This window comes from Calliopsis andreniformis, chromosome 3, assembly GCF_051401765.1.
Source record: "Calliopsis andreniformis isolate RMS-2024a chromosome 3, iyCalAndr_principal, whole genome shotgun sequence".
Lineage (NCBI taxonomy): Eukaryota > Metazoa > Arthropoda > Insecta > Hymenoptera > Andrenidae > Calliopsis > Calliopsis andreniformis.
In genome coordinates this window covers 14,720,491-14,737,931 of record NC_135064.1, presented here as the reverse complement: position 1 = coordinate 14,737,931, position 17,441 = coordinate 14,720,491, and the positions used below count along the sequence as shown (strand labels likewise).

General features: G+C 42.7%; 1 protein-coding gene across 1 annotated transcript in view; it reads left to right on the top strand.

Annotated features, from left to right (window-relative positions):
- The window catches only part of Sema2a (Semaphorin 2a), a 205,845-nt gene that overhangs the window by 142,078 nt on the left and 46,326 nt on the right, over window positions 1-17,441 (top strand). The window contains exon 2 of the mRNA XM_076393611.1: window positions 15,714-15,801. Coding sequence (XP_076249726.1) covers window positions 15,714-15,801 — 88 coding nt within the window. The remainder of the gene's footprint in view (window positions 1-15,713; window positions 15,802-17,441) is intronic.

Genomic DNA, 17,441 nt, shown 5'->3' with positions numbered 1-17,441 from the left:
CGTCAAAATCTTTAATTACCAGGCTCGCAAGACGGCGGTCTTTCTTCGGCGTCGATCGTGGATCGTTACGGTTGAACTGAGTTTGGGGGTTCTGACACGCCTGCCGAAATTTATTCATGTTGAGGGTGATCTGATAAAAGGGTGGAAGGGTTCAGAGGTGTACGGGGTGGATACGAAAACTGGGATACAATTGTTGTCTGAAACGAAACAAAGAGAATGTTGTGGGTGTTGAAAAGCGTGAAAATCAGTAGAAGTATATGCTCATCTGGATACGGATATCCAGCGTGAGTTTGTGGAGGAAAAAAGTGTCTCTCTCTAATATACAGTTTAACAAAATTAATTATACTTGCAAAGGCATTTTATCACAAAACAATAAACGAACAAAATTTATTTCTCTCTCCGCACCCTTTTTTAGAACCCTCTTCACAGTCTTTCCCGAGCACCCCGTCCGACCAATGAAATTTACAACAGGATGATAATTTATGCCCAGTCGTCTCGCCCCAGCGCGAAGCGCGGGTGGGCCCGTGACGAAATCTGCGCGAGGGAAAGTAATCGAAAATTTACGGGCGCGACGTAGCTCGAATACATTCATGAAAAAACACCCCATGATTTCCGCGGCCCATTAAAAACTGCCGCGCAGCAAAGTGCAAATATCTCTGCTGATACCTCGACGGCGACTCAGCGACTGCTACATCGCTAGCCCTCGTGACGAATGGCCTCCATCGACGCGGCAGAGGCGGGTGTCGAGGCACGGGGAGGAACGTAGGACAGACGCGGGCATTTCAGCGGAGCCTGGTCTATCTGATCGTCCTCGAAAACGGATCCAGAAGCGGGGGCGGTGGACTCGTGGCCTGCACCCTCGGTCAGCTACGCGTGGACCTAGGAAAGGGTGAAGCCTGGGGGTTGGTTTGTGCAACGTGTGTGATTACGTTGGCAATTACTCCCACCCTCTACCCTCGTAGGCCTCCTTCCATCCTCTGGTATTCTCCGCGTCGGCCTCGACGGCGGAAGGGTTGTAACTCGTTATTAGCGAGGAACGGGAGCTGTGGAGGGGTAGGTGATTACAGCCTCGAAGTAGATTCCCCAGTGATGATAAACGCCAGTCCGCAGATCCGATCGTGGTCCGTGCCCTTTGTCCCTCTCTTTCTCGTTCTCGCACCCCCGTGCATCCCCTCGGTGTCTCTGCCTCTGTTCCTGGCTCCTCTTTTCGCTCGTCGGAAGGAAACAGCGGCATCTTGATTGCCGATCTGTGTTTCGAGAAATTCCAAGAGAGTAGAGAGATGATCCCTGCATGCGTTGAACCGCTCCCCACTTAGGACTCCCTTCCACCGATGACCCGATAAGAAGGCAACCTTCGAGCGAACGGTTCTATCCTCTTTTCCTGGCAGCGAAAGAACTCTATTAGAGGCTACTCGGGGTTACTTCTGGCCATCGGAAACGAGCATTTCTGAAGGAACAGAGGATGATGGGTTGCCAAGATGGGTCATTATGGAAGGAGAATATCGGTTGATGGCGATTCGGGGCGAAGTGCTGCAATTGATTGCTTCTTTGAAACGTGTTTGGTGAGAGACGTTTAACGATAGGGCTCTTGGGTTAGGCATTAGCGAAGAAGGATTTAATGTAGCTTTCTTCGGTTTTCATGTATTTCTTGAGGTAGTTACGATTTATAGATATTCGGTATGATACAATAAGTGTAGAGATTTCAGAGCTTTAGAGATGATAACTATGGATGTATATTTAAGAGTATGTACAACCTGTTACTAAAATGATCTACTTACTGATCTAAAAATAACATACGTTTCAAATATTTTTGTTGACTATAATACTAAAAATTAATTTTAAAAAAGATATCTGGTCACCAGAGATACACTTCTTCGCAGTCTATATTTCAAAAATTCGCATAAAATAAAGCATTGAAATACATCTTGGTCACGCAAAGACCATCACAGAAACGCGAAAGTGAATCATTCACAGTCGAAGAATCGTATGTATATATCTGGACAAGATCCAGTGTTCCTTTAGCCGAAACGAGAGCAACTTCTCGGCGCAATCGGAACTGGTTCTCTTGTGCTCGTTACGCGCTGAAGGAGCACCGATGAAAGAGCCCCGATACAGAGTACGAAAATTGAGAGGGGAGAGGGAATGATGGTGAATGGGCCAATGGGAAAGAGAGGGGATAACTGGTTGAAAAAATAAATGGGGAGGGGCGGGGGGTAAGGCAAAGAAAGAAAAGGGGAAAAAAGGAAAATGCCAAGGGTCAATAAGAGAGAGGAGGGTCCTTAAGGATCGGTCGAAGAGAAGGAAAAAACATCTCCGCGGACGGGATCCTTTCATATGTACCATCGCGAAATCTCGACGAGAATGCTCTCTCCCATAGAAAAGGACTTGGAGAGCCCTCTAAAAATGACTGCATCTTTCGCGGTAGCGTACGCAGGAAAGGTATTAGCGAGTCGATGGTAGGCCGAAGCCTGTGTAGTTGCCTGTAGCAGTGCTAGATCCAGCGGCGGAAGCCATACGCGTGGAACGAAAAGATAACGCAATTTATTTCAGCCTTTATTCATCCTCTTTTCCGTTCTCTCCTCCCTAGGTCCGTGCACGATCCAAACCTGCGTCGCTGAACATTTTTTGTGATTTCTTTCTTTTCCACGTTCCTTCTTTTTTCATTTCGCTCATTCCCTCGCTTCGCTCGACCACTCTTCGCATCCTCCGCCATTAATACCCCACTCTTCCCTATTATTTCCCATACGGGATTTAAATGCGTCCACTTTACACCAACCGTACGGCTTCGTCGTGATAAAATCTCGGAAGCTTCTTCCACCCTCTAGAGAGATCCTAGAGGAAAATTTTCAGGTATATTTTTTCTCGTTTTTCGATTGTTAGACTTACTAACTTTCTAGTTTCCCATCTCGAAAGGTGCACCGTTTACGCGGACCAGGTCATAGAGTTCTCTTTGCAAGGACCACCCAGTTTCTATTTTACGATTGTGTTAGCCATGAGCCACTATTGACGCTACTCAGTCTATTCGAATATTTGACATTGTCATGAGTAGAACTTAGATCTTCCATTGTCCACGACTGCCGCTGGAAACTAAATCTGTCCGCCTAAAATCCGACCCGACTAATCCAACTCGATCGCGTTTAATCCGAATTCACACGCTTCTCATTTCCGCCTGCCTGGAATTTCTCCGCCGCGAGACACGCGATTCATTGTTATGCTCCTCAGTTTTCCGACGTAGGGTGGGTGCCACGATACGATTAACATACCAGAACTTGCTCCATTATTTGCATTAACTGTCTCGACTGTACATACAACAGTTCAAACTCTAGATGTATCAGACCGCGTGCATCACCGCAGCGATTTAGGTCATCGAGGTGGCTGCGTTCTCCAAAGGTTCTGTCGTAGGTATCTAAGTTTGCAGGTTGGAATCTACTACGTGTGCCTTGCTAATGTGTCGTGTACCCTTGTGTTTAATTGCCAGTGTTCACGTGGAATTAAATTTCCTTTTGTTGAAATTACTTGAAACAGAGGATTATGTTTGATACCCAAGGAGAACAGTAAATCAAGTTACCTTCGTACATTTATACTGATGACATATCAGACATCTAGTGTTATAGTAAATGTCACCCGTACAAAAGAGCAGAAGAATTATTGTACCACAGAGCCAATTTAAGAAACAATTTTCTTATACATATATCCAACCATTATCATTCCTTATTCAACTCAGCACGTTAAAATCCATCCGAGCTCTCCTCATCTCAATTCGTATCCCTCTACCTGCAGCTACTAATTTAGCTACCACGCTAAAGACGCTTCCACTGTCCAAGCACCTTGTCAGAGTTCTCCAAGAACATGCTTACCTGAAGACACCGTCTTTAATTGTGCACCCCTGACCTCATTTCGGAAACAGTGTGCATTGTGTCCCGTAATGGTCCTCGCTTTGTGTGCACGTCAGCCAATTATTGGGCTGGGACTATCGCATTACTAATTAAGTCCTTTCTGACTCGGCTGAACCCTGACCCCCGAATAAATTCTCCATTGTACACTTGCTCCATCCCCCCTTATGAAAATTATAATAGGCAGCCACCACGAGTGGATCGGACAGGAGTTCATAGTTCATGTCGCGGAACTGTATCAAGAGGTTCCTATTTACAACTGACAGTCCAACGGCAACATTCCTTCACCGATCAAAGTTTGACGCTCGATCGGGAGCCCCGAGTTTCGTCTAAATCTTACACGGCTACGTCATTAGCTTAACGAGTCTCTAATATAATTACAGTTCGACAGGTACAAGTTGAAAGTAGGACAGGGGCGGAACGGGATGCAGTTTACTTAGTTGGATTAACAGATATCGACGCTGGTCCTGTGCCTTTGATCACTTTTTGCTCGTCTGCGAAACTTGAGAGATACGCTCCTGAGAACACGTAATTTTAATCAGTAAATGGTGAGATATCGGTGGGGTCAATCAACGTCGACGTCATCGATGCAACGAGATGCCTAGATCGCTGCATATCCGTTTAACGGGAGAGTCGATAGATTAGAAGCTCGAGTTTGGTCCCGGAAGTTCGAGGGTAGCGTCGGTGGTGCTTTTGCGTTGCCCTAAGCGTGCCCCGAACTTGCTCGCCTATTACCTTGATTAAAATATCCAATAATCGAATTCGTCCGAGTGAGATAACGGGGCTGGGTAACCGAGCGACGGAAAAACAAGAGCGCGGAGGAGAAAGTGAGCAAAGAACGGGGGATGGGTTCGAGTGGGGGAGAGAGAGAGAGATATGTTGTCCGCGAAGGGGTAGAGGGAGGTTGATTAATGAGAAGGGAGTGACGTGGCGGTACGCCGCGCACCAGCCACGCTTCGCCCCATTTCATCTCTGCTTTCCCCCATCCGCGTTTCCCTTTCTGTCGCTCTTTCTACCCCACGCCGTCCTGCCTTTCACTTTTCCTCTCTTTTCTTTGTTTAATTTCGTCCTATCTCCCAAGCTTTCCCTCCTCTTTCCCTAACTTCGTGATTCTTTTGTTTAGGTGAGCCGCCGTCTGCTTCGTGGCGCCTCTTTCTTTCGTTACGACTTGCCCTCTTTTTTACTGCTGCCCTCGCGCTAGTGCGCGGACACGTTTTTATATCGATAAAAGTCGCGACGCAGTATATTTATATGCACATTCGAGAAACTCTTCGAAAGTTAGAGATTCAATAATTGTCGCCTAACGAGAGTGTCAAAAATTTCGAAATTAATTATCAATATCCTTTCACAGCTTTCGGTCACTTATTCTGAGACTTGTGTAGTTTTGTTTCCTTACAAGAATAGTATCTATAGACTGGTGACACATTAAATTAACCGACAGTGTCGACTTTTGATTATCGAACTTCGATAGTGCGAAATCTAAAGTACTAGGGCTGCCTCCTAAATCGTTCTAAAACTGTTGCCACCCTCCCAAGCAGGCATTGGAATTGAAAATCAACGCGTCATTATCGATATCCCCTTTTACGCAAATTCTAGAGGGTGGTTTCATTCCATCCCCCGTCTGTACTTCTTGAAAGCGTTTACGTGCGTGATCGGGCGTCCTCCCTTCAACGCCCTTCGTATCCTTGACAGAGACGAGGATACCTTGAAGGCTACTTTTATCTAGATTTATTTCAACGAGGTGTGATCCCTGGGGTGATCTTTCCCGCCCCTACAAGCCTCCCGCAGCTAGCCAAATCGACTTCCTCGAGGGTCCTCCAAGGTAATCTACGAAGAATAGAATTTACATACTTTGAATTAGGGTCTCAAAACATTTCTCTATTAATTTTAATTCAGCACACAGACTACTTAATCCTTTAATTCAAAAGGATTTCATTATTCCTTCATTTTAAAAGCACTCGAGCTCCCCAAAATCGTCCCCCAAGCGCAATCCAATTTTTCAGAAACTGAATTAACAAAATGTCACCCACACTCCATATTTTAACCCTCGATCCCCGACTCGATTGTTTCGAATGCTTCAGGCATTCAAATAACTTTCCTCCTCATTAAGGATACGTGAACAGTTCGAAACGAGGACCCTGTGCAATCACTACACGTTATGAAAACAAGGAGAAAAAACCTGCAGCGTGGGCTGTTCCATGTGAAGTTTTTCGATCGCCATACTTCTTCCCCAGCCATCGAAGGTTACTGGTAAATATCAATTAAAAGCTTGCAGTGTATTAACGACCACGAATACGCGCGACGCGAATTAAACCTGCCTCCCGTCGATATTACGGATTCCCAGTGTGCTCTTTAAAGTTCACACGATGCCCGTCGGCGTGTCGGACTTCCGAGAAGAGTGTATTGTCGTGTCGAGGTCGTTCGATCCGCAATCAACGCGGACGAGTTTGAAACATGTCAATTCCGTCGAAGAGGCGTGAACTAGGATGTCGAGGGTGCACGCATTCACATCTGGCTTCGACCCTCGATCGTGAACTCTCCTGATGGACACGAAGGAGGAGAGCCAGCCGCATTTCAGATCGGATAAAAGCTCCTAAACGCGCGTCAGCAGGCCCAATCCCACGGACTCGACTGTTCTGATCAAAAACTGATCCCGTGTTCCATTTCAATCGGCTTATATCGAACTGTCTGAGATTATTGATTAAGAGACTCTGTCGTTGCTTGTCAAGTTGTACGCTGTGACGACTGCATTGGGTTGTTAGTGAACATTAATGAACGTTAGAGGAGTTTCCTGTGATTCTATGGAATGGTTAAGGGATGATTGTTGATGGCAGGGTAGCTTCGTTTATTGAGCTTCAGACGAAAGTTATTCGATGTTTTTTAATAGGAGATTCATGTCATTTTTTCATTCAAAATTCAATAAAGGCTTTTAACATTTTTTAATTATGTGGAATAGTGTCTGTTAAAGTTTTTTTCAGCGTTTGTTAAATATTAATGAATAGACGAATCAGTAAAAAAAAGAATTTTAGTAATATTTTCCGAGGAAATGGCTTTTAGTCAAGGACCTTTCGATCGTCACCTTTGAACTGACAGAGTGATATAATTTACACGCCGATATAATCTTGAACGCACGTCGTGGGAGGAAGTGTGACAGGGATCGTGAGCATTTGCGAACTCTGACGCGAACGATCGAGATAACAGGAAAGCCTCGAAGTTTCGCTTGCTCTTATCTTTTATCATTCGTTCACGATCCACTCGATTTCAGTTAATTCGAACTTAGCTCCAACTGCTAGGATCCTCTTCCCTGTTCCGTCGTTTCCTAGAAAAGAAAGAATGTAAGGAGAGCAAGGGATCGTGTCAGACATAGCCAAGTTAGAGTTAGAATTTCTTCGAAACGATACCAATAAACATTGATAAGATTCTCCACGCTCTACATCTGAGAATCATATGAATTCTTAGGTTGACATGAATTTTACTATTAATTCTCTATTTCAGTAACGATTATTGATACTATCAGTCGCATATGACTTCCCAAATATTAAGACACAAGCCAATAAAGAAGTGAACCATATCTCACTATATATATGAGTCAAACTGACCCTTCAAAGCGTTGAAAAAGTTCATTGACCACTACAACAAGACATTCTATATTTCAAGGACATTTTCGTGTTACAGCGTGGCTAACAAACACCTTGCCGAACTAAAGGGATTAAAATAATAATAACGTTGGAAATTGGACACGCTCGTGGCCGTACCCTCGTAATCTTCGGTGGCCATATGCCAGCGCCGGCTGGAACGTAGCCAGCCGAGCCGAGAAAAAAAAATGATCGCATACCTAATCTGGCATTGTGCAGCGCACGGGTTAGGGTGCCTAACTTTATTCAATCGCGACTGCGCTTCGTTATGGTCTCGCGTTTCGAAGGAAGACGAATGGGGTGGCGGAGGAGATCGAATGGGGTTGTTCTAGCTGCACGTGTCGCGAAATCCGCTCGCTCCTCGATAAGATGACGCTGATAACGGGCACCGGTTGGATCGGGTTAGATGCGTGGTGCATAAAATTGTCTACCGTTACGAATCACAGGATTTATTTTCAATTACGTTTCCTATGGGCCTGGATTTCTTTAGTCGTCGAGAAGCAACGACGGCCGTCGCGAATCCGCGAGCTCTCTTGATTTAAGGGCGAGCACGTGCGAGGAAATCGAGTGTGGTGCTGTAGAAAGGTTTTTGAATTGAGTTCATGGTGAGTGGGTGTTCAAAATATTGAAGCCCCCCATCATATAAATTGTAGAGTATTTTATTTATTTTCATTTTAGTGTCCAGCAGTGAAATAAGAATGACAAGAATTCTAAAGAAAAGAAATTTTCCGTGTATACACTTTGGATGAAACGTAACCACCTTTATCAGATCCATTGTATTGTTCCATCCAAAACACATACAAGGATAATTTCTTTTTTGATTCTTTTTATTCTTATTTCACTGTTAGAAGACACTAAAATGAGTGCTAAACAAAGATATTATGGATGAAAAATGTATACTTAAAAATTCATCATAATGATAATAACAATGAAATTTTTAATACCATAAAAATGTAAGTAAGATGTTTTCCGCTAAAGAAAATTTGAGTTCCACAGTAGAAATTCTACAGAAATTCAAGTTCTAAGTCAAGTGATTCACAGTGAAAGCTTCAACATATGCTTCGATCGTCAGCTGAAAGAATCGAATGTGTAAACAGAGGTATTCAATCAAATTCAACTTAGATATCACGAAGTATCATCCCTATCGTGTAGAACGTCACTACTTCGTATTGAACTATTCTTACAGCACGTGGCACACGATCTGCTGCGTGCCGATAAGGTGTCATCCGTAAACACGTACTAGAGAGGAGGCAATAGAACACCGTGTGCCATGAGTATGTGTTGAAACTGGTATCCCAAATGGCCGTCGACGTCGCCATCCACGATAGCCAAAGGCTTAACAGGGATCTAGTGAGCTCACAGGAAACCCTCTCCACAGAAACCGCCTGTTCGCGAAACTTTCCCGGTTCTCTACTCTCAAGGGTATGTTGTTTTCAACTCTCAAAAAATGAAGAAAAAGAACGGAGTACAAAGCAGAGAGAAAAGTGTTCCGCGGTAGCGATGGAATACAGTATTTTCTCGGCAGAAGTGGGTATTATTCTTCTATTTCTCTCACTTTCACCTTTAAACGGGACAAAAGCAAGCCCCAGTGCGGGAACTCACTTGAGGGAAAAATTGCAAAGTCAAAGCGGGTGGAAACTATAGTAATTCATTGTTACTAGTATAAATCGTGGTCTATTGCATTCCACTTGCAAGGGCGCTACTGGAAGTATCGCTCGAGGAATTTTAATATCACCGCGAGCTGTAATCCCACCGCGCGTTAGCACGTGCACGTATCAATTTATTAAGCTGAAAGCGTTCCCTCGAGAGTCATGGTTATCCCGAAACGGTGCCGAAGAAATGAGCTGTTCCGGGTAGCCATTTCGACACGGAAAAACGTACCTTGTGAAAACGATTCCATTTTCCTCCTCCCCACTCTTGACTCTTCCGTGCCATCGAATTCAATTCAGCCTGCACGGTGATCCACGAATCATAATTTCGAGCGCTTCCTTCTAGCAAGTCGCGCTCGCCGATTCACGCGATATTTTGCTCTCTTTTTTTTCACATGACTCGATTTTGGGATATCGTGTAATCGTCGGGATTAAATTGGCCAGCTTGGTGTCGCGATTTTTCACCACGCTTCGCGTTTTTCACATGCGATAACTATTTGTGTAATTCCATTAAATGGAAAAGGATTATCATCGTCATACCGTTTTTGTTTTTCTGCCAGCGAAAACTGAAAAATACTCTTTTCTCAAACAAGGAAAGTGAAATTAGATGAGATTTTAGTTTCAATAAACTTTTTATCGTATATCTTGAACTTAAATATTACATCGTGATTAATAAAAGCAGAATTACTTTTAGTGATGAAAATCATATTCTAAATCGTACATCAAGCGCAAAATGAAGAAAGGTATTATTTGCAAGTTACATCAATCGCTATAATAAAATTATTGAATATTTTAGAAACTATTTTCTATAAACTTTCTATGAATTTCTATAAATTTTCTGTGAACTAATATCTGCTGTGTTTTAGAAGTAACAAACAGTTAACGATCCTCATATTTTAATCCTAAAAATGTTCGTTCGTTCGGACAGTAATTTCACTTCGCGAGAATTGCATAATTTAAATGCAGACAGAATCGAATTCATGGCTCGCGTTTGTTCGTAAAATGACAAATAAAAGTATTGGGAAAAGTCGTTGGAGCAGGTTCGCGTAATTAGAGCGGAAAGTGCTTGAATTCCCCCGTGGTAACAAGTAATGACTAGCCCCTGCTCGGAAAGTGTTTCGACTATCTACGCACACGTGCAAAAGGTCGTGAATTTTCGTCGTATCGAGTACATCACACAAGCGTCTGCTAACGAATATAAAAATAAAGTATGTCGCCGAAGTTTACGTCGTTGACGATGAATTCGTGGAAAATGAGACTCGGTCGAGGTTTCTAAAGCTGAAAAGCACAAGAAGTTCACTTGGATTCTGTCTTTTGTGGTTATCGATTGTTCGTACTTGGATTTCCTCTGTTCCCATTGAATAGCCCGGTCAAAAAAGAACAGAAAGTTTCGAAAGGAATTGGAGCGAGCGAAATTGTAATATTTCTTCCTCTCGCGATTAAATTCGCGCCCGTGAATTTTCGCCGTTATTGACGAGGAGCTGCGAAAGCGACGAAACTGCGATTTTTTTACTATTTTTTCCGGTCACCTGAATCACGTCGACATTTTTGAAAATATGAAATCATTCAGCTATGAATTTTTTTCATATTAAGTCGATTTCTATTAAACATCCACCTGGAACGTTCTCCGATACTTTTTTTTTATTTGTGGCTTTAATCGTCGGTCACGCGATATTTTTTCACTTTTCCGATCAAAATGAACAATCTCATAAAATTCGCGCGCCCGTTTTTTCAGGAAATTCTAATCTTGTTAGGTGGATTTGAGGATTGTGAGCTATGCCAGAGCTAAACCTCTGGCAAACTGTGATTGCGAATTCGAACGTTAAGCATTTAGTGCTTCGTACAGTTTAAAAATTTTGGACAATTTAAAACAAATCTAGGAAATTCATTTTACTTGATTGTATTCACTTAGCAGCTGTTTGTCTTACATATAACGAATGATACTACTGAAATTTTCACTGTTTTTGAGGTCATCGATTAGTAACTAGTTAACGACAGGAAGATATATTACACGCTCTATGAATTGAGAAATACTACTTGAATAATTAGCCCGTAGCTACTGAATTCGAATAGATAATTTCCGTTGTTAAAGTCGTTAAGCGTTATCTCATCTCGTTAACAACCCTAACGAGCGATCTTGTCTCTTGGGCAATGCCTAGGTAAATTTTTCAGAACATCAAAGATAAGTAATTGCAGCACGTAATCATTCAATGTTTAAGTAACAAATGACTCATATAATTTGTGTCACATGAATTTTGATTTTGTGAGGCACAATTAAAGAGATAAAGTAGAGGATAAACCTTTAAAGATTTCGATAAACAAGTGGGCTTCCAATTCGCAAATATTTGTCAATTATCGGTGAAAATACCGATACTTATTGTTGCCTTGGTAATCATATAAACGATATAGTGGCTGACGAATCGAACATTAATAATTATCTGCATCTGCAGTCAGTAAATAACTTCTGAAATACATTTCTATTAACGTTTCTGATTTATCGAGCTGTTATTTTCCAAATCGTCCAAGCACAACACGCAAACGCAATTTTGTTTTTCCGCGTTTGCATTGCGAACGTCAGATTTGTATGAAACTTGTTCAAAGAGTCATCTGAAATTCACGCTGTTGACACTTTCAAGTGGTTTCTGAAAAATAAATAGTAGCGTGCAATTGAAATGACATTGCGGTGAGGACAGAAATTCAAAAATCAATGTCAACAGATATTTGTTTATCGTTTATGACACGTATTTTCTAGAGCCACGCATTTCATATTTATACATATAATATATCCTCAATTTTCAAATAATCACTTCGCTTCAAGAGACAAAATTAATAAAATTAACAAAATTTGAAAAAGTAGAATAATTTCAGCAGTATAGGTTCTCAGCAAAATGAATTCTTCGTACTTTTAACGTTAATCCATGGAGAACACGATAGTCTGATGCCATTTCTCCTCTTACATTCCAATTTTATTTACGACCCTACCCTCAATAACGAACCACCCTTTGCACCACCTCTTCAGACTATTCCCGCACAAAAGATCCACCATAAATTTGAAGTTTAGAGCAACGTAAGTCTCGAACGAATCGTTCATGGAACCACTACGAATGGTGAATGGGCGACAGAAATAGAGATCCGCGCGGTCGTGTCGCTTTGTCCCTCGTCGGCACAGTAAAATTAATTCCACAGTTCCACGGTCGAGCAGCGTCTCAATGAACGGTTCAGCCGAACCTCCGCGAGTCACCGTGTCTCACCGCAGCGATTCCGATCGGGGAAAGTTGACCGACGACAACCGCGAGGGCCATCGGTGCGAACAATTTTACAGGCGCGTTTGAAAATAGACGCGCGCGCACGCGTGTGAAAGCCGGCAACTATATCAACTGGTCGAACGAGCAGCAGGTGCAGGCATCATCTTCCGTGCACGCGAGGCGATACGATTTTATTGCCGCAATAAAATCAGAATAACGCGCGCGACGAACGCGCTGGCCCCGCTGACGAGTCGGAAAAACGAACCGTCGTATTTGCGAGCGAATATAAATTTTCAGTCCTCCCGGGAGAACGGGGGAGCCCACAGTTCGTGGTTTATTCGTGCTGATCTAACGGACTGCTGCGGATGTTCTTTTGGTAGTCGGGATGCAGATAACGGTGCATGCGGGATGTGTCACTTCTGGCTTTATCACTGGCTGAATATTCTGTATGGGACTGTGGCGAGTGTTTTGTGTACGATGGGTCTAGCGAATGGTGGAAATATGTATATAGTGTTTCCTTGGTACGAATCCAGGGTTTGGTGAAGAGTCTAGCGAGGGACATATTTGTGAGGTCGACTTATTTGCAAATTGGTGGACCAGTATTGTATTACCAGAGGTGCAGAGGTCTGTGCGACTGAAATAATTTAAATATACGTAAAGGAGTCTGTGAGTCGCTGTATCTTTGTATTTTGATACTGTTGGTCAGTTCAGTTGTTTATTTATTTATTAGTGGCAGTACTTTTAGGGAATTTGAAGAAATAGATTATGTGTTAGGTACATTAATTTTCACCATAATGAGTGGTTTAATACCTTAAGTGTTCAATACAAGTGTCCTGCACGCTACAATACTCCAGTATGTACTCTAATGCCTCACTACTGAAACGTAGTTAAGCACACCAATATTCAAATAATCCATTGCTCTTCTAGTAAATCTATGATTCAATGTTAAACACCCTAATAGAGTACCTACTTCCTACTTCATACTCTAGTGCTCTACTACCTCGATATCTCAATAGTCTAATACCCAGTATCATTTTGCTCCAATATTCTGATATCAGGGAATCCTAAAGCCCTGTTCAAATTAGTTAAGTTACTTGGATTCAAGTGGTTTGAATTCAAATGTAACTTGAATCCAAGCTGTCATGCAGAAATAATACAAATTTCATTGGAAGAGACGATTCATGCTAATTATTTGGTTATGTGTTTCCCAAACGAGACATGTACTTTTGACAGTTTCCTTAACATTCACATCTTTGTCGATTTACTTGAAATTTGCCCTGTATAATACAATAACAGGTTCATATCAATCAATTTGCTTCAAATCACATACACTCAAGCTGCTTGAGTTCCAGTAACTTGACTAATCTGAACAAGGTTTATAGTATCGACTACTAACCAACTAAAGTATCAAAACGTTTCAATAAAATAATACCCTAACACTCCACACTTCCGCCACAAATCACAAACCCACCAAAGCCCACCCAATACCTCCACACAACATTCAGAATATTAAAACAAGATATCAGTAGGGCTCTGCTTCCCATATTACATGAAATGATTTCCGCTTACCGCACACTTTTTCATACCATCGACAAAATCTGAGCCCGTCATTCTCCGTGGTCGAACAATCTCGCCGAGTGTCGGTCTCATTAAGTCGGTGGGTAACAATAGCGCGATCAGATCAGTGACGGTTCGCCACGTTCGCACGACGCCAACAACGCGTCGCCATTGCGGCATTCTGAAGAACCGAGCATCGGCCACGGGTAAATCCCATATTAAAAGGGATACCGCGTAGGCACGCCATTTCGTTGAGAGATAAAACGAGAGATCAGGTTTTTGCATTCATTCATGGGCTCGCGGCGGCGGATGGGAAAAAACGGGGGAGGCGGGGTCGAGCTGAATCGCGGTGCCGGTGTAAACACGCTGGAGAAAGAGAGAGAAAGAGCGAATCAGAAAGAAGGAGAGAGCTCTGTGTGTGCTTGTGCGGCAGGAACCCCTTTCATTCGACGTCAGCCCCTCCTGATACCGTATAAAATATAGTATTGTTCGCGCTCTGTTAGTCTAGAGTGGAGAACGAGTATATTTAGGAAAGGGCGGCTTTCTTTCATATGTTAAGCAGATCAGTGTCGGCTGGCGAGATAGAGGGCGAAAGGGGAAGGGGTACGGAGCAGAGAGGCGAGGATGGCTGCGCTGGTGCAGGAACACGACCCCTTCGACTTTCAACCCCTGGAGAAGTCCCTGCGCCCGTGTGCTCCTAAATGATTGCCGGCTTGACTTAATGTTGTGAAAAATAGCCACGTGCTCGCCGCCCGTGGACGCGCATCCTCGCGATATTTTTCTTTATAAGAAGCAGAGAGCGAGAAGATGAATCCAATTTTTTAGAGTCGTGTAATTCGAAGCTCCTCGCATGCCAAAGACCGCGTGGCAATCCTCGCGATTTATAATTCCGCCGTTGAGTACCATGCCCCTGCCCGTTCGAGATTTTATGAACATTATGGAAAAGTTGAGTCATGTTGAGCCTGAATAGTTTGCTTCCCTTGGTGTTCGAGGTAAATTTGTCTTCGTATTTGGGAATTGAGGATACCTTGAATTTACGATCTGGGGAATAGTTGGGTCGAATTTCTTCTCTATTTGCGGAGACAAGGATCTATGAGAGGGAAATGTCCTTCCAAGTTGTCGTTACAAATTAGATTCACTTTCAATATAATTTTGAATATGGCTCCTTTTCTCAAACTTGATCAGTATTGTTGCTGTGATATAGACATTTTTAAATTTTGTTATTTGTACTTTTGAAAATTAAAGTTTCTCATAACCATTATTTTGCTGATACTTTCTTGACACCTAAATTATTCGATTTAAAAGGAATTTTAATGAAAACAAGATTGAATTAATAGAAATGCTATAATTTCCACCATACCAATTAAGAATTAATATTGTATATATCCTCCATATATTCTCATCACTTGCCATTTATTTGCCACCTTGTGTCTCAGCATGCCCCGTTTTCCCCAGTTTCCCAATAAAGGCATCTCACCCTCAAGTAACAAAAGAAGTCCATAGCGCTACGTGCCACGCAATTCTAACAGGTTTGGACGACTTGCAGTTGCACTATGAAAGTTGAGACACGAGGAACAAATAAACACGAACACAGGGACTCCACTTTCCGTTATTATAAAAGTCATAACGAAAACCCTACGATCTGACAGACACCTAGTCCGCTCGAGAAATAAATTTTCTCCGTTGATCCTTCGCTAGCGGGTGTTTAATCTCTTTGTTTTCTTTTGCTTCCAGAACACGTGAGGGAATTCAGCTGCGGGATGCTGTATTACAGGACACTGTACCTGGACAGCAAGAGGGACGCCCTATACGTTGGCGCTATGTAAGTACCTTTCTCTTCTCCTCCACCCCCAGCTTCCTTTCGCCTCGTAATAAAATGTCGTCCAGCGAAAATCCCCTCCGATAAAAGTTGCCGCTTCGTTCGTCGGCGAAGCGCGAGTGCTCTAATATAATACGTGTTCCATTCTGCGTGTATGTGTGTTACGTGCCGTGGAACGGATTTTTTCTGATTCTCGTGATTAAAATTCTGCACGGAGTGCACGTGCCACCAGGCAATCTGACGATTGATTAAATTTCTCGGTGACATCGTCGGATAATCTCTGTTTCGAGATACAGTCTGCGTTACAGCGGCGATGTTGGACCGCGCTGGTTTTCGCGATGATAATTATCGCCGCACTGATTCCACTGAATTGCCGCCCCTCGCCACCCCTTTATCTGCGATAGATCGCTTTTTATTTGAAAGCTGCCGTCGGTGTGCATACGCGTCGAATCGACGCGCAATTTCGTCGTTATTTATTCCGCGTTCGAGATTGAAATGAAAAGTAACGTTTCGTTCCACGGCGTAACTGGGTCGCGCGTGAAACGTTTTGCGCATTCGATATTCGTACGAGACTTTGTCGCATTCGCGCTCGTTCGAGGGCGAGGAAATATTCCTGGCGGTGTTTTGTTTCGAGCTGTTGTTATTTCAATTCAGAAATTCGATTGTTGTAAATGTTGAAAAAACGGGGTGTTAAGAGGGCTCGTGTAAATGAAAGGGGAAGCTTTTAAAATAGTGTTTGGAATATCACCTAAATTTTGGAAACTTGAGTTAATAGGTATTTCAAAATATTTAATTGATTTAAAATTAAAGCAACAACGAGTGATATATTTTGATGCTATGGATAGATAATTGCGTAATAGGTAGTTGCAGATTTAGAGAAAACGGGTGAAAAAATAATATGCAGAGGGTTTTCGGAAGTTTGAGTAATCTTACTCCTTCGTAGAGTGTTACAATGTTCTTTTTTAATGTCTCAGAACACGGATAACAGGGAACGCGGGAAACTCGAACAAAACTTTTGTCACGTACTCTCTAAGTTCTTAAGAGATTGCGTATTCGGAGTTGCATTCTCTCGAATGCAGTTAGTTCAGGAAACTTCACCTTAGGCCTTCCTTTGAAGTTTATAAGCATGGCACGATTCAGTTCCTTATTTAATAGAATATCTCTTCGATAAAAAACTTCTTGCTGCTTTAATAATGATTAAGCACCAGTCTCTGAGAATTTCCGTATTCAACTTAAGTGCATTAACAAATCATGTATCTTCCTTGCTCATCTTTCGAAAATAATTTTCAGTCTGCAAATTAAATCGCGTTACAAATCAGTATAAAGCATTCTCTATAAGAACGGCATGTTTAGTGAATCGATAAATAAGTAATCGTTTTTTCGGATAATTGGACTCTCTCTCCCTCGTCTGAGTATGTTCACGCAAACTCGCTTGAACGAAGCTCGAGTACGTTTGTACTCCTTTTCGTAATCGGTCCCCTCCGCGGTATTTGCACGCACTCTTAGCTCGAGCACTGAAATATATATGTACATATACAGCACGCTTATGTACCGTCTCGTTTCTGCTCTGTATACGAAGGGTGGATGACCAGGTTTCGTTTGCTAAACGTTTCAATTTGTAGAAAGGTAATTTACCGAAACCT